The sequence below is a fragment of the Mus caroli genome, chromosome 5 (assembly GCF_900094665.2).
Source record: "Mus caroli chromosome 5, CAROLI_EIJ_v1.1, whole genome shotgun sequence".
In the NCBI taxonomy this organism is placed as follows: Eukaryota; Metazoa; Chordata; class Mammalia; order Rodentia; family Muridae; genus Mus; species Mus caroli.
The window spans coordinates 111,121,918-111,149,569 of NC_034574.1; the positions used below are offsets into that span (position 1 = coordinate 111,121,918).

A 27,652-nucleotide genomic window follows, 5' to 3' on the forward strand; every position below is an offset into this window, starting at 1 on the left:
TGCTTTGTACTAACCCCTATCTTGGGTAAGAGGCCTCATGGACTTGGGTTTTGGCTTCCTCATGTTGAAAACAGGGCACCGAAAGATTCTCTGTAGGAGCACAGGCCAGGACCTTGGCAGGCAGCTGGCATGGGGGGTACTCTGTAGTGTGGGTAGTAAGGGCACAGTGACTGCCCACTGGGTGGGAGCGAGGGTCACCAAGAGCACACAGCTGGGCTGTGCTGAGCTCTGACAATCACCTCACCAAGCTGCCAAGGGAGCTCGTAGCCCATTGATGTGGCTGAAAGTCGGTCAAGCTGCAGAGCCCTCCTGTCATTTGGTGGTCAGGAGGATGAGGCAGGAGAGTTTCCGGTTACACCGTAGCCTGGACTACAAAGCAGGAGTTTTTGAAACAAAAGGAAAGTCACAATAACATCACAGAACTCCAAAAAGGTGAGTTCATAGTTTCTTATCTTTTGGGGTTTGGTTATTTATTTATTTTGGTTTTTTGAGACAGGGTTTTTCTGTGTAGCTCTGGCTGTCCTGGAACTCACTCTGTAGACCAGGCTGGCCTCAAACTCAGAAATCTGCCTGCCTCTGCCTCCCAAGTGTTGGGATTAAAGGTGTGTACAACCACTGCCTGGCTTGTTTTCTTTTTGAATACGTCTGTCTGTCTCCTATCTATCTATCTATCTATCTATCTATCTATCTATCTATCTATCTATCTATCTATCTATTTTATGTGCAGACACATAGGGTAGTACATAAGGAGGTCAGAAGACAATCTGTGGGTATCAGATTTCTGTCTTTGGAACACACGGACTCACAGGACTGAAATTAAGTCATCAGGTTTGGTTGCAAGCACCTTTACCCAAAGAGGCATCCCTGACTCTTTGGGGTTTTTAAATAAAGGATTCTCTCTGTAACTGTGGCTGGCCTGAAACCACTATATGGACCAGGTTGTCTTTGAACTTTCGATTCCTCCTGCCTCTGCTTCTGTAGTGCTGGAACTGGAGGATTACCGCTGGGTGCTACTCCACCAAGTTGATGGTCATGAAGAATCTTTCCCAAGGGACCAGAGACCTCACCAGGCCTTATCAATACTCTACAGGTCTGAAGGGGCCACTTCCCTGCTCCTCCAGGCCCCAATCCCAAAGATGCCCAAAATCCAGCGGCTTGGACATGGTGGGCGGGTCTCTCTAGCACCCTAAGGAGTCCCAGGAGCCTCCTCGCTGGTCGGCGCCCTCTTCAGAGGACTTCCCAGGCTGGAGCGGAATTGGATTGGTCTTCCTTTGGGTTAGGTAACCTCACTGGGCACCAAGCCAGAGCCTTACAGGGTCTCCGGCAAACCCTGACCCCGTTTGAAAAGATAAAGCCTACAAAAGCAAGCAGGCTGCAAGAACTTCTCTCTAGAACCATGTTCTTGGGTGGGGTGGGGGGTGGGGGGGTGGGGGATGTCTTGAGTGCAAAGGCGACTCGCCCAAGTTGGAGTCCAACCCATCCCGGGTCCCCCGCCTTCATTTCAGGGTTCAGGCTCCCACCCCGGGGTGCGCTTAAGTCAGGTCACCAGAAGGGGGTGCGAACGCGTGTCAGGAATGTGTGCACCCACCCGGAAGCTGACAGGTGCCGAGGCTGCCCCGAAACAGGGCAAGTCGGTTTGAACCCTGCCTCCCACCACCCAGGCCACACAACAGCCCCGGGATCTTTTCGCATTACGGCCGAATTCTCCCGGAGCTCAATCCACAGTGCGCACCGAGCTGGCTTTCCAGGCTATCTCCGAGCTGGAGCCTCCCGCAGCCCGGGATGCGAAACAGCGGACCCTGGGCCAGCATTCCCGAAGCCCCGCATCCCTGCCTGTCCCTGCCCTGCCGGCGTCTCGAGGGTTAAAAGTTACCTCTCGGCTTTTTCTCCTGCACACACTCCCCACCCCCCGGGCCGGATGATGTAACCCCCTCCCCGCGCCCTCCCCGCCCCCTCCACCATGTGACACTTTAATTAATAATAGCGCCGTCAGCACAACAAACGCGCGGCGAAGGGCGAAACTTGGGGTCCAGGGAGGCTCCTCCGCACGCCATGTGCCCGTGTCCCCGGCATCGCGGCCGCGGGCCCCCGGCCGTGTGCGGTTGCGGCGACGCTCGCCCCGGGCTGCGCTGGGCGGCGGCGCAGGTGACCGCGCTGCGGCTGCAGGCGCTGGGCGACGAGCTGCACCGACGCGCCATGCGGCGTCGCGCGCGGCCCCGGGACCCGCTGCCCGCGCTGCTGCCCGCGCTCCGCGCCCGCTGGCCCTGGCTGTGCGCGGCCGCGCAGGTGGCGGCGCTGGCGGCCTGGCTGCTCGGCAGGCGGAGCGCGTAGGCGGCGCGAGCGGGGCCTTCTTGGTGGGGGGGACCGGAGCCGAGACCCAGCCCGGACCGAGCAACAGGTACGCGGGCAAGCGGGCGGGAGAGCGACAGCGACAGCGGGAGCCAGGGCTCCTCGGCGAGGAACAGAGGACCCGGTCTCCTTCTCCTCGCTTGCCTTCTGTCCCTCTTTATCCAGACCCGGAGTATCTGCTCCGCCTCGTCCCCCTACTCTCTCTTTCTCTCTCTCTCCTTCTCTCTCCCTCTCTTCCCTCATTCTCTCTCCTCCTCCCTCTGTTCCTCTCTCCTTTCTCTCTTCTCTTCCTCCCCTCTCCTTCCCCTCTCTCTTCTCTCCCTCTCTCTCTCTTGCTCCCTCCTTCCTCTCTCTCCCTCTCTCCTTCCCTCCTTCATCTCTCTCCTTTCTTCTTTCCCTCTCTTCTCCTTTCCTTCCCTCCTTTCTCTCTCTCCCTTTCCCTCCCCTCTACATCTCCCCTCTCTCCTCTCTCTCCTTCCTCTCCCTTTCCTTCCTTTCCCTCTCTCTCCTCTCTCTCCTTCCCTCCTCCCCCCTCTCCTCCCGCTCCCCTGTCTCTGTTCTGTCTTCACTCTTTCCCCGCTCCCCACTCCTCTCTCTTCTCCCTCACTCTCATCTCTCTTCAGTGTTTTCACTCTCTTCTTTCTCCCATCCCCTGGCTCACATTATTCTTCCCCTTGTCTAGCTCTCCTCTGCCTTTCCACTTTCTCCTGTTTTCCCTTTCTCCTGTTTTCCCTTTCTCCAGTCTGCTTTATCTCTCTTCTCCACTACCCCGTGTCTTTTCGTCCCCTCTTCCCTCTCCCTCTCCCTCTCCCTCTCCCTCTCTTTCTCTCTCTCTCTCTCCTTTCTCTCCTTTCTCTCCTCTCTGTCCCCTCTCTCCTTTCTCCCTCTTCTCTCTCCCCCTCCTTCCTCTGCAGCATAGTGGTTTTAGAAGGACTTAAGCCACCACAATCGCTGCCAGTCCCCAGTAAACACACACATTAGAACTGCATCAGTCCGAGCTAAGAGTCTCCCCTAATTATGCACCACAGGTTCTCGAGTCCCTGGCCCTTTTCAAACCGCCTGGTATTCCAACTTGACCAGGTCTCCATATCTCCACTGCCAACTCCCGTCTCAAGGGTCTGCAGTTTATGGTGATCCCCATTCTCTATGACCTCCTTCAACTCCTCCTACCCCAGCTCCCGTGGAAGTTTCTCGGGGGTAGGTCGTGGTCCTCTCTCCAAGGCAGGCGCACGTCAGGGTCCCATCTCCTGGGTAACTTTGTTGCTCCTTTTACCACGAGGTGTCGCGGTTTACAGCTTGGCCTCCTCTCACCTTCCCCAGCTACGGCGAGAAGTGTGGGCGCCTGCAGTGTGCTCCGGACCGTCCCAGGATGCTGGGCGCCTAATGTTTGATATCGGGAGGCTATAGGTGGGTCCTTGGTAGGGTGACCTGTGAGCACCCGCTGTGTGCCAGGTACTGGGCTAGGCGGTTTGGGGGGAGCAAGAAGTGTCGGTCGGGGTCGCCTTTCTATATTCTCGAGTGCAGAGGCTTCAGAAAACGGGGTGGGGTGGGTGGGTGGGAACTAGGCTGACTTCCGAGAGTGGGTCGGAATGTGAAGATCACAGGTAAGGTAGCCAGAGACCCTGAGAGATACTCTGGACTGATCCCAGCCCTGCCCGACGGGAGCGCAGACACCTTAGGAAGCTGGCGCGGCGCCGCAGGGAGAGGCGGCAGCCGGAGCGTGGGGGGTGGCAGCGCCCGAGGAGCTGCGGGGGTGAGCGGGGTGTGAGCCGGGAGCGCGGGCGACAGATGTCGCGTGGGCCCGCGCAGCCCGGGCGCTGGCGAAGAGAACTGTCGCTTCGGGGCGCCCTGCGGCCCGGCTCCCTGGCTCTGAAGGTCCCTTGCGCGCCTCCTCTCTGTTCTCCCTTTCAAAAGTACCGCTGCTGCGGAATCCCCGGGGTGGGGGTGGGGCTAATATTTTGGAGGGTGCCACAGCTTTGACGCCCAAAATGTAGACTTTGGGAGGAGGCAGAAAGAGGGAGGAAGAAAAGGGAAGTTCATACTGGTTATGAATTGGAGAGTGGGGCGTGGGGGAGAAATGGAGGGTGCAGAAGCGAATGGGGAGGGAAGGAAATCTCTAATAGAAGCGAGGGGTGGGCAGGGATGTTAACTCTGGAGTCTTGGAGCACAGGCGGGATGGCAGAAGTGCTGTTAGTGTCGTTCCACTCAAGACTCCGGGCGAGGGCGATAGCCGGTATCGGTGTGCATGCATGTCGGGAGTTGGGGTGTTCAGGGAACCCGAAAAAGAGGCTGCGGTCTACGCAGGCCCGGTGCTCCACTCTGAGCTCTGACAAGGAGAAGTTGGGAAACTGGAGCCCGGTGGTACGGTATGGATGTGGTGTGCAGGGGAAATAAGAGATAACTTTCGCCTTAGAATTAACTTTCTATTCCAGCTCCGTTTCCGTCCCAGAGAGCTCCGTGCTGCGTCCTGACTCCCGCCCCCACCTCCTTCCTGGCTTCTGCTTAGAACATCTCCCCTCCTAGCTGCCACACCCACCAGGGTTCTCACTTCTCTGTGCTCCTGACCCCTGGAAGTGCCGGCGCTTTCCTCTAGATGGTCCCTTGCATCCCTGAAGCCCTTGTCGGGGGTACTCCCATCATCCGGTAACAAGATGACCACACCCTCATTTTCCAGTCTGCCCTACTTGGCTAGAGCCAGGAAAGCCCGCCGAGAGGGTAATCGGTTGAGTTCTGTGTACTAGATGTGGGATGCTCTCCTGGTGCTCAGCATTGCGGGGGGTGGGGGGTGGGGTGGGGATGAGAATGCTCTGGTCTACCTTGTGTGACTCTGGGAGGGTGTTGGGTTGGGGGGTATCTTTTAAGAGCTTAGCTTTAACCAGGGTCAGTGGGCCCAGCAAATTTGTTCTTTGCCCCCACTGTGAGCCAGTAACATTTGGTCCACAAAGTTACCAATAAAAGAGACAAATAAATAAATAAAGCCCCAAAGGCTTAGTTTTTCCATACTCAACACGGGGACAATAATAGTAGCAATGAGCTTACAGCACAGGTGACTTTAGGAGGGTTGAAGGAATAATTCTTACTGCTTCTGAGGTGGCTGTAAGGGATGGGGCTCCTGTGTGGCTGGGTGATGGATTATCGCATCAAATTAATTATAACAACAACAACAATAATAAATAAAGCAGTTGCAGATGTGAGCTACCATGACCATTACTGACCATTTAACAGCTGGAATCTTTTTCCACCCTTGGCCATAGTTTACCATGGTCATTGCGATGAAGGGCACTATTCTTTTGAAAACTTATTTATTTTATTTATTAACTTATTTATTGTGTGTGGGTACGCAAGTGCCATGGCACGAGTCCAGAGGTCCGGGGACAGCTTGGAGGAGTGGATTCTCTCCTCAGAGCATGTCCTGAGAGATCAAGTGTAAGGGGTGACCATGTCTGTGCCTTCTGAGCCATCCTCCCACCCCAAGCCCTCTGGGGAAGTCAGTTTAAAACCTGGTAGAGTTCTAAGCCAGACAGGGCAGTGGGCAAAGTGCTTGCTGGGCAGACATGAGGACCCAAGCCCTGTGGAGAGAGGGAGGCTGTAACCCCTGCTCTAGAGGGAGGGGTGGAGTGAGGGCAGGGACAGGTGGTCCTGGCACTCCCTGGTCAGCCGACTGAGTTAAAATGACTGGGGATGGGGAGGAGACAGGGGCAGGGAGGGACTCTAGAAATTAAAAAAAAAAAAAAGGTGTTTAACCTCCACCTCTGGTCTCTGTATGCACACACTTGGATTGATTGGTCTGAATTTGCATACATATGAGGTAGGTTTAGGGACCAGAAGGGCTAGGGATGCAGCTCAGTGCTAAAGGGTTTGCTCAGCATGCAGGATGCCCTGGGTTCCAGTCCTAGCACGGGAGTTGGGTACCTGTCCTTTGTGGGCAGGTAAGAGCCATTGCTGCACTCAACCTGGCTGTAAAGGAGAGCGGTCCCTTTTCCAGGGTGTGTTGTGGGGAGGGGCGCTAAGGCCAGGGCTGTGTCTAGCTTTTAATTCACTCCATTTGAAATAGTTAGGTTCATTCTTATCACTTCAAAAAAGAATGGGAAACTGAGGCTGAGAGCATCGACCTGAGTCTTTGCAAAGTATGAACTGGACTGAACAGTCAAGCTTTGACAGGCTAGCCACCCCTTGCCTTGGCTTGGGGGGGGGGGCTGCATGGAAGGAGGGGGACATCTGGTAAGGTAATGGGGTGGGGGTGGGAGGGTCCACCGTACATTCTGCACCTCGAAGGCTGGGGTGGTGGGGAAAGGGTGGCGGGGGGGGGGGGGGGGGGGGGGGGGGGGGGGGGGGGGGGGGGGGGGGGGGAGGTGTGTGAGGTAACCTTAGTCACTGCCCAAAGATACCGGAGAGAAACAAAAGAGGCTGTGTTGGGGGGTGGGGAGGGAGAGAGCTGGGAGCTGCCTGCTTCGAGAGGGGGAGGGGAAAGAGAGAGGATGGGGAACCAGGGAAGGGCAGCGGACTCTTGCCTTGGGACTAGAAGAGGAGAAAGGAGCCCCAGTCTAGGTGACAAATAATAGGGAAGCCTTAAAGAATTAATGCCAGGTTGGTCGGCCAGCTACACAGGGGACTTCGGGGATTAAGTGGTTAAATCTGGAGGTGCGTCCGTTGGCTGCCCTCTCGCCAGGATTGCGCGCTAGGCTCACCAAAGCCCAGGCTCCAGCTTAGCTGGGGAGGGAGACAGTCACCACAGGAGGACAGCTGTTAAGGGTGAACTCCGGGAAGAGGAAGGGGCTGGGGCCAGGATGTGCCGGAAGCCCAGCTTTCTGGCCACATGATCCTTGTCTTTGAGCCATTCTCACCCCTAGTGAGAGGCCACGAGAGCACAAGTGCCCCGAGTTAGCCTTGAGGCAGGAAGAGCTTCACTGGGTACTTGGAGTATGCTCCAGATGCGGCCCAGGTGGATTCAGCCATTCCATCTCTAAGATTTGGCTGTACCATAGAGGCAGGAAGGGACCCAGCTTCGGTTTCCCACTGCGCATCACTAAAGTTTGTGTGAACCAGTGCTGCTCAGCCCTTGGTGACTCGCTGGTCCCTGCTGCACGGCTATGCACTGGGGAGAGATGGCTGCGTTCTAAGAGACACAGATAAATGTGTGATTTATTAGACAAATAGCATCTAGGGGGGAACATGTCCTATGAGAGGGCAGCTCCAACAGGCAGTGTGCTTTAAAAAAATATTTATTTTAATGTGTATGAATGTTTGCCCTGCCTGTATGTCTGGGCACCCCATACATCAGTACCTGCAGAGACCAGGAGAGGGCAGCAGAGCCTCTGGGACTGGAGCTGCTGTGTGGGTGCTGGGAACTGAAGCCAGGTCCCCTCCCAGAGCAGCCTGTGACTTTAGTTCCAGGACAGCCAGGGCTACACAGAGAAACCTTGTCTCTAGGATTACAGTGCACATCACCACAGCTGTTTTGTGGGTGCCAGGGGTGGAATCCAGGACTTTGTGCACATTAGGCAAGCATTATGACAGCTGAGCTATACCACCAGCCCCTTAAAATTAATTTGTTCCTCTGTATGCGCAGGGGCCTGTTTCAGGATCCCTGGGATATCAATAGGCAGATAAGCTTAAGACACACAAAACAGGATGATGTTTGCACACCACCAGTGGATCTTTTCCCTCTGGTGTGCTTTAAGTTGAGAGGATATGTAGAGTCTTCCTGCTCAAACAGTTGCTCATGGTGGTTTAGGGAGACAAACACTCTTGTGCATGTTGGGTGCTGATGCCCATTTTTTCCCCTGGGTATTTTCTTTTTCTTATCTTTTTTTTTTTTTTTCTGTTTTGGTTTTTTGAGACAGGGTTTCTTTGCGTAGTCCTGGCTGTCCAGGAACTCACTCTGTAGACCAGGCTGTCCTCGAACTCAGAAATCCTCCTGCCTCTGCCTCCCAAGTGCTGGGATCAAAGGCGTGCACCACCACTGCCTGGCTCCCCTGGGTATTTTCAATCCACTGGTATGAGAGCCTGCCGGTGGGGAAGCTGCAGATACAAAGAACTAACATCAACAGCACATACTTCCTCACATTTACAATATTTTTCTATTCTTTAAAGTTATTTTTTTCAAAAAAACAAAGCAAACAAAAAAATGTGGAGAAGTCATGGTGACAGACACACTCATTTAATCCCAGCACCCAGGAGGCAGAGGCTGGCAGATCTCTGTGAGTTTGAGGCCAGCCTGGTCTTTTACAAAGTGAGTTCCAGAACAGCCAGGGCTACATAGTAAGACCTGTCTCAAGAAATCAAAATTTAAAAATTATTGTATTTCTTTATTTGTGTTTATGTATGTATTGTGTCTGTGTGTATGTATATATGCATGTATATGAGTATGTATGATTGTGCGTGTGTGTCTATATGTATGTATACATGTATGTATATGAGTGTGTAAGTATATGTCTGTGTGTGTGTCCACATCCCAGGTGTGGAGGTCAGAGACCAACCTGCTGGAGTCAGGTCTCTCCTTTCATCATGTGCCTCCTGGGGAGTCAAACTCAGGTCTTCAAGCTTAGTGGCAAGCGCCTTCACCCCCTGAGCCATTTCGCTGTCCCATCCTTATGATATGTCTTGATGCTCCAGGGTTGTTTCAAGGGGGGACATCTGGGTGACATGAATCCTGGAGTCCCTCTAACTTCAAGTTCCCACCTGGCATTTACCATTTACTTTAAGCACATCCATTTACCTTCCAGGCCCTGGTGCTCTTCTGTGAACTGGGATCCCAGGGACACTAGCACACGTGGGTCCTGGTATTGAGGGCCTGGCCCCATATCACCAAACTGTGAGAACCCACTGTGTGTGTCTGGTGTCAAGGAGACAGGCAGGTCTAACCTGCATGGCCTGGCATGGATGAACCTGGTTGACAGTTTGGGGTTATGTGTGGCTTTTCTCTGGGGTGGAGGTCAGCCTGTGTGCCCATATTCATGGTGTGGGAAGGGACTCCAGGACTTTTCTGAGCCTGGTCTAAAGCACGCTGCCCTCCCTGCCCCCCCCCTGCCCCGCCCCTGATCTGTGCCTTAGCAGTCTGCCAAAGTCAGCAGGTCTAGGCTGAGATTGTGGTTGTATGGTTAGTGCCTTGGGTCATGGGGATCAAGTGACTATGTGCATTCATCCCTCCCTAAGGTGTGTAGAACTGAGAATGTCTGCAGGGATTTAGCAATTCCCGGAAACGACACAGTCAGTAAACCTGGCGCTGGTGTCATACTTATGGGTTCCGGTCTACTCGGGAAAAGGGCCATTGTCCTGATTTGTTCCCAAAAGATCTGTGAGCCACCCAAATACTAGTATTCTAAAAACATCCAGACCTGATATTAGGACAATAGATACCATTCCACGCATCTCCTGTACCTTGCAGATGGGGAAACTGAGGCCCAGAGGAAACTCTTGGTGGTAAAATGTGATAGGTTTAAAAGCCAGCTAGCTGCTCCCAAGTATGGGTTATGTACAGTGACCTCCACGTGGAATGAGGCCTCGGTCCTGCTTGATTTAGGATTTCCCTGAGATACTTACAAAGCAGGCACTCCCCTACAGAAGCTTATATTTCCAGTTTTTCTTGAAATTATGGAAAGTCCTAGTGACAATGAGTCTCTGTGCCTACGGGCCAGTAAGACCCCCCTTTGTATGTGAGTTACCGACCCATCCATATACCACGGTTCCTCCTGGCTGATTCAAAGGGGGCTCAATGGATTTCAGTGCATACCTGTGGCAGTCCTCCCTCCACCTGGAGGTTCCTCCTCCCTGGCAGTCCTCCCTCCAGGCCCACGCACACCTGTGCAGATCCTACTTTAAGTGTCTGAGCTCATCCACTGAGATCTCACCCTGCAAACACTGGAAGGTGGGCATTACCCTCTTTATGGCTGCCAGCCGTTCCTTTGTCTGTAGGAAGCACCGCTGACTTAGCTAGTCACCTCCTCCACGGACATCCACCCTTTCCCACTTGGTAACCCTGGAAACCAGCTCGCAGTGAACATTTTTGTTTGGACACCTTCCAAGCAAAAGGCATAGTTCTCAGAGGTGACATCGTCTCGTCAAAGCATGTCCATGTTATAACACGTGACACATATGGGCACGATCATCTTTGTATCCGTTAGTCTGCTTTATGAAGGGCCTGTCCAGGTTGGGCTTGGTGGCACACAGCTGTGGTAGCGTAAGCTCAGGAGTGTTAGGCAGGAGGATTGCTTGAGACAGGAGTCTGAGATTAACATGAGCATCTGGGCAAAGAGAAAGAAATGTATCAAAGAGAGAAAGAAATGTATCAAAGAGAAAAAGGAATGCCCAGTTTATTTGGGCTGATTCTAGGCTGAGCGAGCCCTCCTGAAAGTCAGTGGTTGTGCTTGGCATTGGTGGGAACTAGAGCCATTTAGTCTCTAGCAGGTTGTGTGGACATCTACTGATTGCTATCAGGGGCTAGGCCAAGGGGAACAGACACCTTTCCCAGAGGTCTCTCAGTCCCATTAGCTCCCCTCAGTCTCCAGCATGAAAAACTCAGGTAGGAACTGAAAAGAGAACTCACTAGAGTCATCTTCCATCTTCGAGGATGCTGCCCAAAACAGCTTTCCTCCGAATCCCTGCATCAGGAGCGCTGCTGCCATCTGACTCCTTCAAACATAAGGAGCCGCTGGCAGCTGACCTGCCTGGGCTCACCAGTGTGCAGCAGACGTGGGATTTAGCATATGGCTGGGCTTTGGAGACAGAAAGTTAGGTAGGCAAGAAACAAAACACTGGGCCGTGGTGGCTTTGATCCCAACACTTGGTAGGCAGAGGCAGGTGGATCTCTGAGTTCGAGGCCAGCTTGGTCTACAAGAGTGAGTTCCAGGACAGCCAGGGTTACACAGAGAAAACCTGCCCTTGCCACAGAAGGGGAGGTGAAGAACTTGTATCATCTCGTCCTTCTGTCAAATTATACACATATGTGCTAGATCATGTCTTGTCAGTGAGCTGTCTGTGTCTCCACAAGTTTAGCTAGATCATATGAGCAACCCTAATCTGAAAATGTGAACTCTAAAACACTGTTTGTGTGTGTGCGCGCGCGTGTGTGCACACTGGTGGCTCACTGTTAATGTCTGATATCTTTCTCCATCTCTCTTCATCTCATGTGTTGAAACAGGGTTTCTCACTTGAACCTAGAGCTCACTGGTTGGACAGGGTACTCTGGGAACCCCTGGCTGCCTTTTTTATTTTTAAAGATTTATTTATTTATTATATGTATACGAATACACTGTAGCTGTCTTCAGACACACCAGAAGAGGGCATCGGATCCTATTACAGATGGTTGTGAGCCACTCAAGTCCTTTCAAATGGCTGCCGTGGTTACGGATCAAGGTAGACGCAGTACTTTGGGTATATTTATGGGATTTGTCAACCCTCATAAAAATGCACACCCAGGCCAGTCTCTGACTTTGGGACTGGGTCACGTGGCATCTGCGGCTTGAGGGGCACAGGCTCATCAGTGGTACTCATGGGCTCATGTCTCTGTGGACGTCACTCAGTAAACAGTGCTTAGATGGGCTTTCGAGTTGGTCCCTTTGGCAGCTGTGGGGCTGTGGCTTTGATGTAGTTCCCCAAAGACTGAGCGTTTAAGGCCTGTTTTACTCTATTGCTTTAACATCTTGGAGACGGTAGAGCCTTTAAGTGTTGGGGCTTAAAGAGAAATATCTTCTAGTCATCAGAGGTGTACCCTGAAGAGGACGTTGCGTCCCCAGACTCTTCCTCTTTTGCTTCCTGGTCACCAAAAGGAAAGCGTCTTGGTTGTGCCCCCACCCCACCCCACCCCACCCCACCCCACCCCCAGCTCTAAAACAATGAAGTCACATCGGTGAGCCTGAGTAAACCTTCTTTCTTGATAAGTCAATCAACTCAGGTATTTTGTTACAGGGATGGAAAGCTGGCAGATGGATTCTGAATGCGGCTTTTCCTCTATCTAGAAACCATGAGTGTCCCCCTCTCTCCAGCTGCAAGCAGTTAACATCTGATACAACCCCAGTTCCTACCACTTTCTGGTGCAGTTCCCACCTCCGGTTCTCTCTGGGGTTGCTTGCTCCAGTTCACTTTAATGATCCACCCTGTATTCAGAGAGACCATCCCTGTATCTCAAGGTTCTGTTCGCATCCTGGGTCTTTTCAGAGGCTGCTCCAGTCTGCCTTCCTGTTGTTGTGATAAACGCTGACCAAAAGCCACTGGGAGAGGGGAGGGTTTATTTCATCATATACCCTGAGGTCCACCATGAAGGGATTTCTAGGGTCCCCAACCACGGGGGACCAAGTGTTCAATGAGACGAGCCTATGGAGGAAATTTCTCATTCAGACCCTCACAAGCACTGACCTGCTCAACCTTCCCCAGTGAGGCTGGAGGGCAAATCAAGGGAGCCTGCCCTTCTTTAGTACAGAGGTCAATGCTTAGCACATAGTCAGCACCCTAGAACATAGTATGTACACAGTAAATACTCCTTCCACTCCCTACATTGCTCCATTGTCTTGCCTCCTTAGCTCTGGGATTACTAAATGTCTGCCACAGGACCCTTATCTTCTGTCTCCATCACTGCCATGGGCTCTGCTGAGTTTCATCCTGTAGCCTTGTGTGTATCTGACGAGTGCATTGATCGTTCCAGTTCTGGATTCTTTGAAGGTAGAAAGTAGGCCAGGACAGTGTGGGGATCCTGGTACGCCATGCCTTGCTTGTGGAGAAAGGGAGTTAGTGGATGGGGGTTGGGGAGGGGGGCTGAAGCATCTTCTACTAATGGCTAAGCAAGTCTATGGTCTGAAGTCCCCAATCTAGATCCCTGTGACTCACTGATGTGAACCGTGGGGGCCATGTGGTGGGTCTGACTCACCATCATGACATCAGTCCATGTCCAGGGAAGAGGCAGAGGCTAGCCCCAACTTGACTCATCAGAGGAAAGGTTGGCAAGGGTTCAAGGCAGAGATGTAAACAGGGCTTAGGTTGAGGTAGTGCCCCGAGGTTGGAAAGGGGGGGGGGCTGTTACCACTCTGCCAAACGGGGTAGAGTGTAGCTGGGGCTGAGGCTTTCTGGTCTGTGACCAGTGGCAAGTCCCCTAAAGAATAATTACCCAGGGTCTACCTATGTCCCCTGGTGGGCTACACTCAGTAGGATGCCAGAAACTACAGATACCCCCTGATTCAATCAACACTCTAGATTGTTTTTTCAACCAGAAAATAAAGATCTGTGGGCTTTCTCTCAAACCACTGAGTGTGTTCTTCCTGTCTGTGCCTCCTCCGATAACCTGTGTTGTCTTTGCTTCTGAAATCAGCCAGGCAGGGTGGTGCACACCTCAAATCCCAGCATGTGGAAGTGGAGACAGGAAAGTTCTAAGTTCTGGGCCAGCCTGTGCTACATAGGAAACTAAACTGTCTATGAGCAACCACTTCCAGGACTGCCCTATCCTTATAGCCCTAAGCAACCAATGCTCAACTTTCTGTGGCCAAAGACTTGCCTTGTCTGGTGAACCTTTCATACAAATGTACGCTGTGCTGTTTCTCATTTTCTCCCTAGTATCTCCCATTTAGCATAAGATTCCACCTTTGATCCCTCTTGTGTAAGAATCAGTAGAAAGTCCGTTTTTATGGCCAAATAATATTCCACAGCACGGGCAAACCACAATGCACTCAATCCATCCATCTCTGATGCATGTTTGGGAGTTTCCACTTGTTAATTTTGAATTATGTTGCTATGAATGTCTGTGTACAAATGTCCCCTGTACTTTTGTTGTTGTTGTTGACAGCTTCATACATTTATATAGTGAAAATAGTCATGTCCCTTCCCCACTGGCTCCCTTATTCTCAACAAGGCCTCCTCAGAATTCTGTCTTCTTTTTGTCACTGAGTTTAACTAGAGCCTGAGTGTGGGCAAAAAATTACCCCCTGGAACAAGGACAAGTTATCTGTGGCTATACCACTGAAGGTGGTGACACCTTCCCCCAACAAATGTTAATTTTCAGTGGTCCTGCTAGGAGCAGTGGGAACTGGTGGGTTCTGTCCCCTCCCATGATGCAATGTCGATGGGCCCAACCAATGAGTTGGACAGCCACGCTGTGTCCAGAAGACATCTTTTTGGTACAGGTTCTCATCCCCAACTCTTACATTCTTTCTGCCCCATCTTTGGCGATGTCCCCTTGGGTCCCTGGGGGGCTGTTATATCTGTCCCCATTGTGTATGCTAGTCATGTTATCAAACTGTTTTCTGAACACTCGAGTTTATACTGATGGAGCAGTACCACCTCCAGCCTTTGTCAGGGGATATCACCATAGCAGGCTGTGTTTACTATGCACTAGGTTTTTTTTTTTCTTCAAGATTTATTTATTATTATATCTAAGCACATTGTAGCTGTCTTCAGACAGCACCAGAAGAGGGTGTCAGATCTCATTACGGGTGGTTGTGAGCCACCATGTGGTTGCTGGGATTTGAACTCAGGACCTTTGAAAGCGCAGTAGGTGTTCTTAACCACCGAGACATCTCTCTAGCCCTGCACTAGGTTTTGATGAGCTCGCTCACTTGCTTGCTAGCTCTATCCCCCACCCCCACCCCATATCCAGCCCTGCCTGAGAGCCTCCTAGTAGTCTGGCTAGTTATTTGGACTCCTTTCTCAGTAGGGATCTCTCTGTGCCTTTGTGCTGCCTCTCCCTGGTCTGCTGTAGCCTGCGTTTCCCCAGACTGCTTTCTTCTTCTTCTTCAGGAAATCAGTATTAGGAACTTCTTGCCCTCTGCCTCCAATGGCCCCAGAATTTCCAGTGGGTGGGGAGGGAGCACTGCAGTGGGTTATGGCTGTGGGGAGTGTGGGGATGATGGGTGAGTGAGGAAACTAGACTGTCCGTAACTCTGTCTGGAATATGGATAGATGGAAGTGTGAGAGGGACAGATGAAGAACTTGTTCCTAAATGGGAAAGGGTCATGTAATGAGCCTTTAGATTTTTACCAGTCTAGGCTGGGGAGATGGCTCATTTGTTAAGAACCCTGGCTGGTCTTCTAAAGGACCCAGGTTCAATTCCCAGCACCCACTGGGCAGCTCACAACGGTCTGCTACTCCAGTTCTAGAAGATCTGACTCCCTCTTCTGCCCTTCACAGTGCTGTGCACAGACATACATGTGATAAAATATTCATGCACATAAAGGAAAAAATTGCAAAAAGATTTTCATCAATCCATCCATCCATCTACCTGTCCACCCACCCATCTATCCATCCTTCCACCCATCCACCCATCCATTCATCCATCTATTCATCCACCCATCCACCCATCCATCCACCCATCCATCCATCCATCCATCCATCCACCCATCCATTCATCCATCTATCCATTCATCCATCCACCCATCCATCCACCCATCCATCCACCCATCCATTCATCCATCTATCCATTCATCCATCCACCCATCCATCCACCCATCCATTCATCCATCTATCCATTCATCCATCCATCCATCCATTCATCCATCCACCCATCCACCTACTTCCTTACCTATCCTACACCCATAATTTATCTATTAATCATCTTCATGTCATTTATAAATTGCCATCAATAAACTTATTTAATTTTGGTGCAGAGAACAGTACCTACCTTCAGGGCCAAAATTCAATACATTCCATCTTCCCAGCCCAGTCAGCGTCTTATGTCCCACAGATGATTCTGGAACTTTCTAGTTTCTGAGCCTGGCCAAGGATGACCTTGTACTCATGATCCTCTTCCTCCTCCTCTTCCTTATCTTCCTCCTCCTCCCCTTCTTCCTTCTCTTCCTTTTCCTCTCAATGCTTGAATTGTAGACATGCAAGACTGAGTATGGTTACTGCAGTGCTAAGGGGGGAAACCAGAGGTCTCTTGCATGCTAGGTTACATAGAATTTCTCTCTTTAGCCCTGGAGATCCTGGATATCACTGTGTAGACCAGGCTGGCCCTGAACTCACAGATATCTGCCTGCCTCTGCTTTTCAAGTGCTGGTATCAAGGGTGTGTGCCATCATGCCTGGCTCAAAGTCTCTTTTTAAACACAGATGATGCTCATATAAATGTCTGAGAGCAGGTGTGTGCCTGTATATGTGTGTGTGTGTGTGGGCGTGTGCGTGTACGTGTACGTGTGCGTGTGTGGTATGCTCTCAGGGAAGGAGGGCTGTTACTGTCACATGCACAGAGCCTCTGGGGCTGAGAAGAGCCAGGCCTGGCTTTGGGGAGTCCTTCCCTCCCCAGTCAGAGCTTTGTGTCTCAAATCCCCCTCTTCCCCTCCCCTTCTGCACTGACATCATCCCTGAAGCTGACTGCACTGACAGAAAAAAACAAATCTTTATTTCTACAGGTTGGCGAAACCCTGTGTCCTTGGAGGAAGCTGGTTCCTGTTTTCCTGAGGGAGTAGCCCAGAGCGTGGAAGGAAGCAGAATTGTAAAGAGCTGATGGTGGAAACACAGACAGAGGAAGCCCCTCGGGAGGTCCAGCTACAGAGAGAGCCACCCCAGTGCTATTTAGCTATATATATATACAAACCAAGAGAAAATACAAAATTCCGTACCTGTGCATGCCTGCGGGGGACGTGGTGGCCCCTTTCCTTTCCACACGCGCAACCTTGCGATGTGAACTCTGAGACTTCGTAATGTCTAGGGTGGCAGGGGAGAGAGATGCTTGTCGCTGCCCATGCAGGAAACTTACATGGACCGGTGGGATCAGCGTGGACCAACTGCTCAGCACAGATGCTGGTGTGGAGTAGAGGGGACTGGGCCGAAGGCAAGATGGACAAGACAGAGGGGACGTGGGGCCCATTTTGTTGGGGGCAGCCTGGGATCCCTCCATTTCTTGACATGTCCTAGCCTCTTTCTGTCCCCGTCGAGACAGCTCTCTAGATCTCATGGTGGTCATATCCAGAGAAACGGGATGTCATTTTCTTCCCTTACCTATATAGTGTGTCTGGTGCTTCACTTCACAGTTTCTTGGTGCTAAGTGTATCCTTCTTGGTACGGCCAGAGTCTTATAGACGGACTGGAAAGGCCAGGGGATGAGAGGTTTCTATTTTGCTCTTTGGATATACTCTCATTATTATTATTATTTTTTAAAGGGCTAGGTGACAAGATGGCCACTGGAAAGTCTCTCTATGGGGGGAGGGGTGGTGCTCACAGGGCTTAGGAGCAGCCCCACCACCAAGGGGGAGGGCTATGAGGGGGGAGGGGCAGGCTAGTATACAGCAGCTGCTTAGGAAAAGGCAGTCCCTCCTCTCCTTGCAGCAGTACTTTGAGAGACTGCTGTGGTCTCCCCCAATTTCCTACAGGGATTCAGGGCTTAGGTTTTTTATAGATTAAGAGCCAAGAAATGGCTACGTTCTGATGGGGCGTGATTTATAAGCAGGGGATGTTGGGGAAAGGGGGCGGACCATTTAAATAAAATGTCCGATTTCCCGTGGTTCCCAAACACACAGAATAAGCTACTGTTTTCAGAAGTTTCTAGAAGGGCTAATATAAATATATATATATATATATATACATATATAACGAAGCTGTGTGCTAGACTGACATTTGGCTGCAACGGCTCACCGCTTCAGGGCTGGTGGTTATTTTTATTTTGCTTTCGTCTTTTTTAAAAAATCTCAACATGAACAGGTATTACTCCTCTGCGTGGATACTGTATCACCCCCATCAAGGTCTCTGTCGCCAAGATGGCGAGGGATGCTTGTGTGGGCTCAGCGAGACAGTTACTCTTATTTTTACTTTATTTTATTTTTTCCTACTTAATTGTGGAGACAAGGCCTCACCCTGGCACCCAGACTGAGCCTCCCTCCCGCCTTGGTATCTAGCATTTGCGACGCTAGCTACTGGAGCAGTGTCATTTTTTCCTGGTTGGATTTGCAGGTGACTTGCCAGGTACCTGGGATCAGGGGGTCTGCTAGAAAGCATCAGCTGGTTAGGTGCACGGGCCACAAGGGCCAGCTTTGCTGGGCGTGACCAGTAAAGTGGGCGTGACCAGTAAAGTGCACATCTCCTCAGTCTGCCGTCAAAAGGCTCTTCTCACCACTTTAAATCTATGCCTTATATTTCTCTAAATAACCACTTTTTAAAAAAATGCAACCGAAAACTCAGTGCTGAGGCCTCCCGCTTTTATCCACCAGAACTGAACTCAGCAAAGAAAAATAAATAAAGAGCTGAGCTTGTCTGGCAGGGAAGTAGCAGCCAGCAGGCCGTGCCCCTCCCTCGCCCAACCAGAATTACATAGAGGGTCCCAGAATGATCTGGAAGCCACCCTCTGCTTGTATTTAGTCCATTTCCTAGCAAAGAAATGAGTCTTTGCACGCCTCACATTTCCAGAGAAGATGTGTGCCATGGTGGGACTCGGTGGTGTCAGCCTCTTTAAAGACACACTGTCCAGATCGCAGTGGGGACATGCTGACCCTGGAGAGACCCAGCGCAAGGGTGAGGGGTGAGAGAAAAACCTCTTCTTTTCTGTTTTGTTTTTGAGCCTGGCTTGGCCTGTTAGCTAATGATAGCTCCCTGGAGGATTTGAACTCCAAACACAGGGGGGGGTTGGCATCTCTGGTGATTTTCATTTCAATGAAGCTGTGTTACTGAGAGAGCCAAGCAGCCCTGACCCTCCTTGATGGGACTTTTCAGCCAAGTCCTCTGTAAATACTCTCCTGTAGTAATGGAAACCACGTATTTATCAAATCCGGGTCTTGGCAAGCACGCAGTTCATTTTAGTGCGCTTCTCCATTGCCCCGGGTTTGATGGGGTTGTTTTTTTGTTTTTTTTTTAAATGCCTGTGTTTTGTTTTGTTTTGTTTTTTTTCTATGAGATCTGACTTCTTGATGGACATTTGTATTAGGATATTGAAGCATGCTGGCTGTGTCTCTATTGTCTCACTGTCTCTGCCCGTGGTGTTACTTGGACTGCATGAGATAATGGGACAGCCTTTCTGTTGGTGGTGTTATTGAAAAAAAAGAAGAAAAAAAAAAAAAGAAAAAAAAACCCAACTTCCACAGTGTGTGAAGCGCTGGCATGATCACTCTCTTTATCCTGCTCTCCCTGGCTGCCAAGGCGCATTGATTTTGACTCGCTTCTATGTAGAGTCTCTGAAGAGGGAGAGAGGCTTTGAAATAAATTTTAAAAAGACCTCATACTGGGTTTCAGCAGACAGCAGTGTGTGTGTGTGTGTGTGTGTGTGTGTACTCGTGTGCACAAAGCCTGGGAGGTCTGAGATCATTGCTAGGGAGTTGGTTGTGTGATGAGCTGAGGGGCTATCGGCCACCCGGGCCCAAAGCTGCTGGCTGCTCTCTGAGGGTGAGCCCTGGAGTCTGTGGGACCGAAGTCTTGGAGAGATGGTCCACTCCCTTCGGGAAGCTTCTCTTTTCACTTCGTTCCCCCTACCAGCAAGAGCTCTGTTCACATTTGGGGTTCCAGCTCCCTTTGACTAGATGGATTTGGAGCCAGACTTCTTTTGGAGAGCCTGAGAAGGACCATGTCTATGGTCCTGGGCCAGGAGGTCATGCCCCCACACTCCCATCCCTCACCCCTTCCCAGTTATCCTGGAGGCTGCTTCCCCATCTCTGTGATAGCCTTGATCTTTTTCCTTTCTACCTTGATGGAGGGTGGTGGTGGTAACTGAAGCCCAGTGTCGCAGGATAACAAGACCCTGAATGCCCTGATGACACTCTGTAGAGCTGAGCTCACGTCTTCTGTCCACCTGACTTTACTGTCATGCTTCTAAAATGGACAGAATGTCATTCTTGCTCACTGAGAACTGGGGGGGAGGCAGCATGTCCTGGCACGCGCTACTCGAGTATCTCTGGGAGACACTGGGTCACTATTGGGGACTGCTTGTTTGTTATCATTGTTTGTTTGAGACACGGAGCCAAGCTGACCTTGAACTCACTATACAGCAGAGGATATAACCCTGAACTCTATCTCCCGATTACTGGCATGGGCCACTGCCCTGGCTTATATTATGGACTGTTTGGATGTCCACACAGAACTGTTAGAAGCGGCAGTGACCAGAACACAGGGCTCTCTTCTGGGTTCATGCTATTTTCTATTCTGAGTCTGGAGTCAACTTGGGGAGATCAGGGATGTCAGAGGCTGCCTGGAGATTTGGGGAGAGGGGCAGCAGACAATTTCCATAGGAGCTGGTTCAGAAGTCCCACTAAGACATCACAGTGTCTCTTGAAAGCTCTAGCCAAAAGTTTCTTTTTAACGTTTTAATGTATTCACTTGACACCTATTTATTGATCATCTACAGTGTGCCAGCTGAAGATCTCCCCGTCTGAACAAACCGACTCAGTTATGGTACAGCAACAGTCCTTTTTGGAGACCAGATGCCGTGAAATGTCCCTTTCCAGTCTGGCTCATAATTTAGAACAGATCTGCCAGGTCACCATTGTGACCCCAAGCCTTGCTGGCAGATTGCTATATAGTATTTTCTGCATGCCACTCTCTGGGCTGAATGCAATTTAAAAAATTGCTACATTGTCTCCTTCTCAGAGGGAGGATTGGTCCCTTTTGTACAATAGTTAAAGACCCCCCCCTGCCCCCCCCCCCCGCAGGAGCACAGCCACTGAACACTGCACAAGGCGCTTTCCAAGGCTTCCCCGGAGAGACCCCCCCCCCATCCTATTGGTATTGGTAGTACCATGGATCCCATTTTACAGGTGAGAAGCTGAGGGCACACAAATGGCTGAACTAAGGGAGTCTGTGTGCCGCTCCCCCGACCCACCCCCAAGCCAATGTAGTACCAGCTCTGTTGTATCAGATCAAGTGGCTCTGGTGTGGCTCATTGAAAAGCAGGCATTGTGGGTGAAGGCAGGGTATTCTTAGCTCAAGGGCCAATGTTGCTAATCCAAGGGCAAGGACAACCCTGTGGCCCAGCAGGGAGTGTCTACTTTAGCTGAAAAGAGAGAATACCTTATTTGGGGGACACTTGAGGACAGGCTGAAGGATTTCAGGGGACTGTCCCCAGTTTCAGAAAACTCCAGGGTAAAGGGTATCTGATGTACAAACTGCTTGTCCCAACTACTCCGGAGGCCCTGGGAAGTCTGTCTACCCCTCTCTTTCTATCTTCTCTCCCAACCCTGGATCCTCAAGGTCTTTGCACTAGAAGAGTCAAAGAGCCCGTAAGCATGGTAGAGATGGCGGCGAGGGCATTTGGAGCCTGGGGGAGAGGCAGTAACTTGGGGGGACATTCTGTCTGGGTCCTGACCTTGTTGCCTCGTGCTCTTTGTAAGGGGAGGGGTCCCCTACCTGGATGCTTTGTACATATTTGTTATACTTTTATTAAAAAATTGACTGTGCACCTCTAACGAAGGCCTCTATGTGTTTTCTCGGGGAAGGTGGGTCCTCAGAGACCAGCAGATAACCATGGCAACTGTGCAGACCTAGAGGCTGAACACTTATCCTCCAGGTTTATGTGTATTCATGTGTGCTTGCATATGAAGGTCAGAGGTCATCTGCAGGTGCTGGGTGTTTTGTTTTCTTTTGTTTTTTTTTTTTTAAGACAGGATCTCTGTGTTGTTCGGGCTAGCCTGGAACTCAACGAGGAGACCAGAACTCAGCAGAGGTTGTCCTCCTGCCTCTGCTCCTGAGTGCTGGGATTGGTGTGCTATACTCTGCCTAGCATTGTCTTTTGAAACTGGGTCTCTTCCTTGGACCTGTGGCTCCCTGGGGGCAGCTAGCAAACCCTTTTGGATACATTGTTGCCTTATGCTAATAATTTGCACTTAAGATTTCCGCCTGTCTGCCTCCCTGGCAAGGTCTATATTTCTTAAAATTATTTGGGTTTTTGAGATGGAGCTCACTATAAAGCCCAGGACTGCCTTGAACCCTCAAGTCTTCCTCTCAGTCTGATTATAGTTGTGAACCAGGACACCTAGTTTTCAGCAGTTCTCTCTACCTACAAGCGCTAGAGGTGGAACCCAGAGCCCTGGGCACACTCAGCAAGCACTCTCCCACGGAGACACACGCCCACCCTAGCTGGCAGAATCTAAGCAGATCACAGAACAGGGTCCCAGGGGGGCTAAACCTTCGGGGTTACCACCAATTCCACACCCGATCTTGCAGCTGGGTGCACTTTGCTGGCAAGATGTGGGGCCTCCCAGATGCACAGACTAACACGCCCTGAAGACTCCCCTCAATCAAAGTCAAGGACCCCTGGTGCGTTTTTGTGAGTACAAAAGCCAGAGAGAGGTAGTTTCAGACACACCCTGAGCTCCAGCAGCGCCTCCCTTGGGATGCTGCTAGAAGCAATCTCGCAGCTCCATCTCACCTCTGCTCTTCTGTGCGCATGTGCAGATGTGTCTGTTTGGAGGCCAGAGGTCAATGATCAGGCCCAGCTGTTTACAAGGGTACATGGACCCTCGGGATCCAGATGAGGGCCTCGTGCCTGGGGACCAGCACTCTACCTACTGAGGCATCTCTACAGCCAACACCCTGGTTTCCTTCCTTCTTGGCTTCTCTAAGGAGAAGCACCTGTTGCCTCTCCACAGGCTATGCGAGCCACTTCTCAACACAGGTCTACCCGGCTTCGGGTGGCACGGTGACTCACAGATACAAGTTACATCCATGGGGGAGGTTTATTGGTGGAAGGTTCTCAAAGACACCAAAGACATGTCCCAAAGCAAAAGCAGAGGACCTCAGGCCGCTGCCCACTTCCGCTTCAGCAGGGGGAATGGTCCCAAGGCTCTGTACCTGTGCTGTTCTCTTTTGGAAAGCGCTGGGCCTGTTAGGCTCGGGTCCAAAGCAGGCCTTTCTTCTTCCCACATGGTTCTTGAAGATTTCTGTTTTAAATGATGTGTGTGTCCCTGGAGCTGGAGTTGTGAGCCCTTTGGTGTGAGTCCTGGGTCCTCTTAAAGACGCAAGCCAAGCACTCTAAACCCCCCGCCCTCTTACCAGCCTCCCCTACCTTGTTAATCTCAGGTCCTCACACACACAAGACTTGGAGGACTCAGAGGGATTTGAGTCTGTGACCCACAATATACCGGGAGCCAGATCTGGCCCCTGATGCTCCACTGACCTGCTCAAAGCAAAGGACTGATATGTCACTGCAGGGGACACTTTCCCACAGCCTGCTGTCTAGGAAACTGCCTGAGCCCTCTAAACTGGACGAACCCCACTGGCCAGCTGAGGTGTTCCCTGGAAGGATGGGAACTGAAGAGCATCTCACTGTCCCAGGGGATGCTCCATGTGTGGTAGGGATATGGTATATATTTACAAGATGTCAGAGAAGTAATGGAGGGGGGTGCAAAACCCTTGGCACACTCTCCAGTAACCCACACTGTTAGTTCACCTGTTCTCCCTTTTAAAATGGAGTCTCACGGAGCCCAGGCTACCCTGGGACTCACTATGTGGCCAAGGAATGATCTTGTCCTTCCAATCCTCCTGCCTCTCCCACCCAGCGCTGCCAATTCAGGTGTGCACTGCCATGCCTAGTTCATGTGGTGCTGGCCACGGAACTCAGGGCTTCCTGCACACTAGGCAAGTGCTCTACCGACTGACCTACATCTTCAGTCCTGTTGTTAGTTTTCTCGGTCCCAGCAAGGAACACACTAGGTTTTGTAGCTCCACGGAGGGTGGGGGGGATACAGGGTATAGGGACATCACAAAGTTTGGAGTCAGGTTTCCAAGCCCGACTCCCAGTGGCTGCCTCTGATCCATCCCACCCTACACTTCTGTGCACCTCCTGCAGCTCCCACCCCTCCACAATGCTGACAGCATCTCAGGCAAAGCAATCTCTCTGATAAAAACCAGTTGCAGGCAGTCCCACCACTCTCCTGGGTACCCCCTCAAACCAGAGAGGACAGAAGGGCCCATCCTCCCTTCCCTCTTAGGACATCCAGGCAGTGGGATTGCTTAACATCATGGCCATTGCCATAGTAACAAAGCTTGAAGGATGCCCTGGTCCCCTGGAAAGGGTGGGTGTGTTACTGGTACCAGGAAAGTGCCCCGGAGACCAAGCAGAGGAAGCAGTCCCAGCAGGGGTGCCCAAGGCATGGGTCCTAAATCTACAAAGGGGAGGAGAGAGCACCCTGAATCTACAGAGGCTCCCTTCTCCCTTCCCCAACCCCCTCGGTGCTAATCTCAAACGTGGCTTGGGCCAGCCTGTTGTGCGGATGCTGGCTGTGAGAGAACCGAGTTGGGAGCCGGTGGAGGCAGGCAGAATTCCAGAGGCTTCTGTGCGGTCACCTGTGCTATTTCGTCCCAGGTTTCCAATCAGAGAGTTTCCCCGGGGGGAGAAGCAGCTGTGTCCTAGAGACCGAAGGATGTGAAAGCACACCTGCGATCTGCTCCCAGCGTTCCCGCTCGCTTGCTCGGGTGGTTAGTTAAAGATATAAAGCCGTGTTTTCAGAGACTCTGGAAGGACTGTTGTTTCTCCGAGCTAATTACCTCACTAGAGGGGGTAGGGAGGACATGGATCGCTCCGGAGGAGCCGTGTGCCACTTATGACATGGATTGAAGCCTCCCAGGGGGAGGCAGCCATGTCCACAGCTCTGCACAGGCCTGAGCTGTCAGTGAGGGACAATGTAGAAGAGAATAAGGACAGAAGAAAGAGAGAAGGCAGGTGGCATGCACTCTGGACCAGAGCTGACCCTTCTGAGACTGACTGTCCCAGGCGGATCCCGGGAGAAAAGGAATCACAAAGGTGCAGTCTGTCCATGGCTCCTGCCATTTGACCTCGCTGCCTGCATGCTCAGAGCAGTCTGTCTCTGATGTGCTGTATGCCCAGGCCACGGATGCTCAGCCAGCGAGGGGCACTTGCAGCAACAGCACCAGGCAGCGCTGGAGACGCATCGGCCCCTTACTAGCTGGGCGGCCACACCAAGCTTCTCATCTGCCAATGGTGTGTGAGAGAGAGAGTACCCCCACCCTAGGGCTGATGTGGAGATGCCAGGAGGCGGCATGAGCAGGATGCTTGGTGCATCCTGCTGTTTCGAAGGTCAGCTAGGTGGGTGAAGCCTGGTGCTCACATGTTGGACGTTCTCCCAGCGGCTCCTGTGTGCAGACCTGGGTCAGACTATACTCTCTGAGCTCATACTAGTTCGTAGCATTGAGCACCAGCGGCTGGAAGCAGGTTAAATGAGGGGAGACTGTGTATGGGTAACTCCTCCACTTAGAGGGGGCGGATCACCTACCTGTGGGGGAGCCAAGTCTGAGTGAGGAGGGCTCCCCTTTCTGGTGAGGTAGGATGCACACACTGTACCAGGGCGCTGAGGAAATGTTGGTGTGGAGGCCCTGGGGTCATCAGGTAGAGGTGGTGGGAGGCAGGAGAAAGTCCTGGAGGCTGTTTCCCAGGCATCCTCGGGGTTGGGCTCCCCAGACACTCGTGTTTAGCTCAGTACACCTGCAAGTGTGCAGACGTGGCCCCGTCCTTCCAGCATCGCAGGGTATCCACGGCAACCGAGCGGCAGAGCGGGCAGGTGCGTTCCCTGTCTAGCCACAGGCAGAGGCACTCCTCACAGAACACGTGCTGGGGGTGGGGGAGGACAGCAGAGGGAAAGAGGGTTACCCGGGAGCCTGGCCACAGCAGCCAACTAGCCAGGTCATCCATGCATGCCCTCCAGGAGGAGCGACAGACAGCAGCCCCATCAGCTTTAAAATGGACATATCGGTAGCTGGTGCCCTGGCTGGAAGTCAGGCAGAGGTGGGGCCTCCAGAAGCAGTCCTGAGAAAGTAGCACCCTTTGTGGGAGGGTGGAGTGAGCTGTGGGGCACACCTGGCAGAAGACAGTATGTCCTGAGGCCAGGACATGTGGCTGAGTCCAAGGGGCAAGAGGATGCTGAGACAGACAGACAGACAGACAGACAGGGCATTCCTTACCAAGCCTAGCTCAAATTGCCTTTACAGTTTGTTTCACATATGAACCATCTTATACTAACGTGGACTTCATAGCCTTTTAAAAGACTTTTATGCCTGCATGTATGTATGTATGTGTGTTGGTTCCCCAGAACTGGAGTTACAGGTGACTGTGAGTCGAGAGGAGCTCTGTCACTGTGTCTGAGAAATTAATGTGAGTCAGGACAGAGACTCATGAGACTCTAGTGGGAGGAAGACCCTGTGCCTGCTTCCTCGGCCGAGAACAGGGTCAGGTGAAGGAATTCAGGGAACCCCATCTGCTCAGAGACACTAAGGAGCCCTGGCCTGCCTCTGCAGAGGGAGGAGGCTTATGAAGGATGGGATGAAGACCTTCCCCGGCTGGGGTCAGAGGGCACAAGTGCAGCCGGGACACTGGAGGGTTCTCCTCTCTAGGCTGTGACTCACGGATCGTGGGGTCGGGAGAGGAGCCCTAGGGACTGTGTTCATACGGCGGGTGTCTCAGTCTCATTACAATCTCAGAGAAAGCAGCACAGGGGTACTGGACCACCATGCTGCTTTGCCTGCGTGGAAGAAGGGGGCTGTGGAGGGAGACAGCGTCTCTTGTCCAGGACATCCGTGTGAGCCTGGAGCAAGCAGACAGACACAGGTGGGTCTAGCAGGTGACAGACAGGGGCAGCCATACAATCCCTCCACTGTGATGCTCTCTACCCATGTGATCACATCCCAGCAAAGAGACTCAGAGAGGGGAAGACACAGGGCCAAGGATGCACAGCAGCTAGGCAGTGGGAGTCAGGAGTGTCGCATGCAGCTGTGTATTGTGGCCCATGTGACCTTTTCCCCCTTGAGGACCCTTACCTATAGTGCATTGCTTTTACAGGGACAATATAGTAATGGAAGTCACCTCTGGAGTAGATTACAAAACCCACGACTTTCACCTTGCTTATGTACTCTCTGAGGTCCTCATGGGCTTACTCCAACGATTCCAGCTTGGCAAGGAAGCCAGGGCTATTTGTGGCCATAAGAGTCATCAAAGACCTTCAGTCCTACAGGCCACAAGGATCTAAGTCCAGCTCACAACCATATCCTAAAGAAAGAATATGGAAGAGGCTGCTCCCCCAGGAGCTAGGAGACTCTCAATGCTACCCTGTGGGTTACCTCAAAGCAGAGGCCATAGCGAATCAGGGCTTGGGTTTGTGGCCCATGGGAACTGTGAAATCACAGATGTCTATAGTGTTGCTACCATGTTTTGGAACAACTTGCTCTGTAGCAGCGGCAGCTGATACACAGTGCCTGAGTCTGAGTCACTCTTGGTCCATTCTGTGCTATGTGTATAGTGTGCATGCTGGGAGGGTCTGAGACACAAGGTCAGAAACAACTGAGTCTATAAAAACATTGCTGAAGATGTGACTATTATGCATAAGACACACACACATGCACATGCACACACACACAAACACACATGCACACACACATCAATCAATCAATCTTAGATCCTC

At 51.8% G+C, this 27,652-nt stretch overlaps 2 protein-coding genes across 5 annotated transcripts in view; one reads left to right on the plus strand and one right to left on the minus strand.

The window, feature by feature from the left end:
* Window positions 1-2,045: 2,045 nt before the first annotated feature.
* On the plus strand, window positions 2,046-17,500 carry Hrk (harakiri, BCL2 interacting protein). The gene is made up of 2 exons (XM_021161785.2): window positions 2,046-2,398; window positions 16,679-17,500. Exon 1 carries the CDS (start codon window positions 2,053-2,055, stop codon window positions 2,329-2,331), a length of 279 nt encoding a protein of 92 aa, XP_021017444.1. The 5' UTR covers window positions 2,046-2,052; the 3' UTR covers window positions 2,332-2,398; window positions 16,679-17,500.
* A 5,395-nt stretch (window positions 17,501-22,895) lies between these two features.
* Rnft2 (ring finger protein, transmembrane 2) overlaps window positions 22,896-27,652 on the minus strand; it is a 54,168-nt gene continuing 49,411 nt past the window's right edge. For all 4 annotated transcript variants that reach the window (XM_021163275.1, XM_029476895.1, XM_029476896.1 and 1 more), the window contains exon 11: window positions 22,896-25,809. In XM_021163275.1, the coding sequence (XP_021018934.1) occupies window positions 25,675-25,809 (135 nt within the window). In that variant the 3' untranslated portion in view covers window positions 22,896-25,674. The remainder of the gene's footprint in view (window positions 25,810-27,652) is intronic.

Excerpts from the sequence above, each read along its gene's own strand:
- Hrk (XM_021161785.2), top strand. The coding sequence starts at position 2,053 with ATGTGCCCGTGTCCCCGGCATCGCGGCCGCGGGCCCCCGGCCGTGTGC.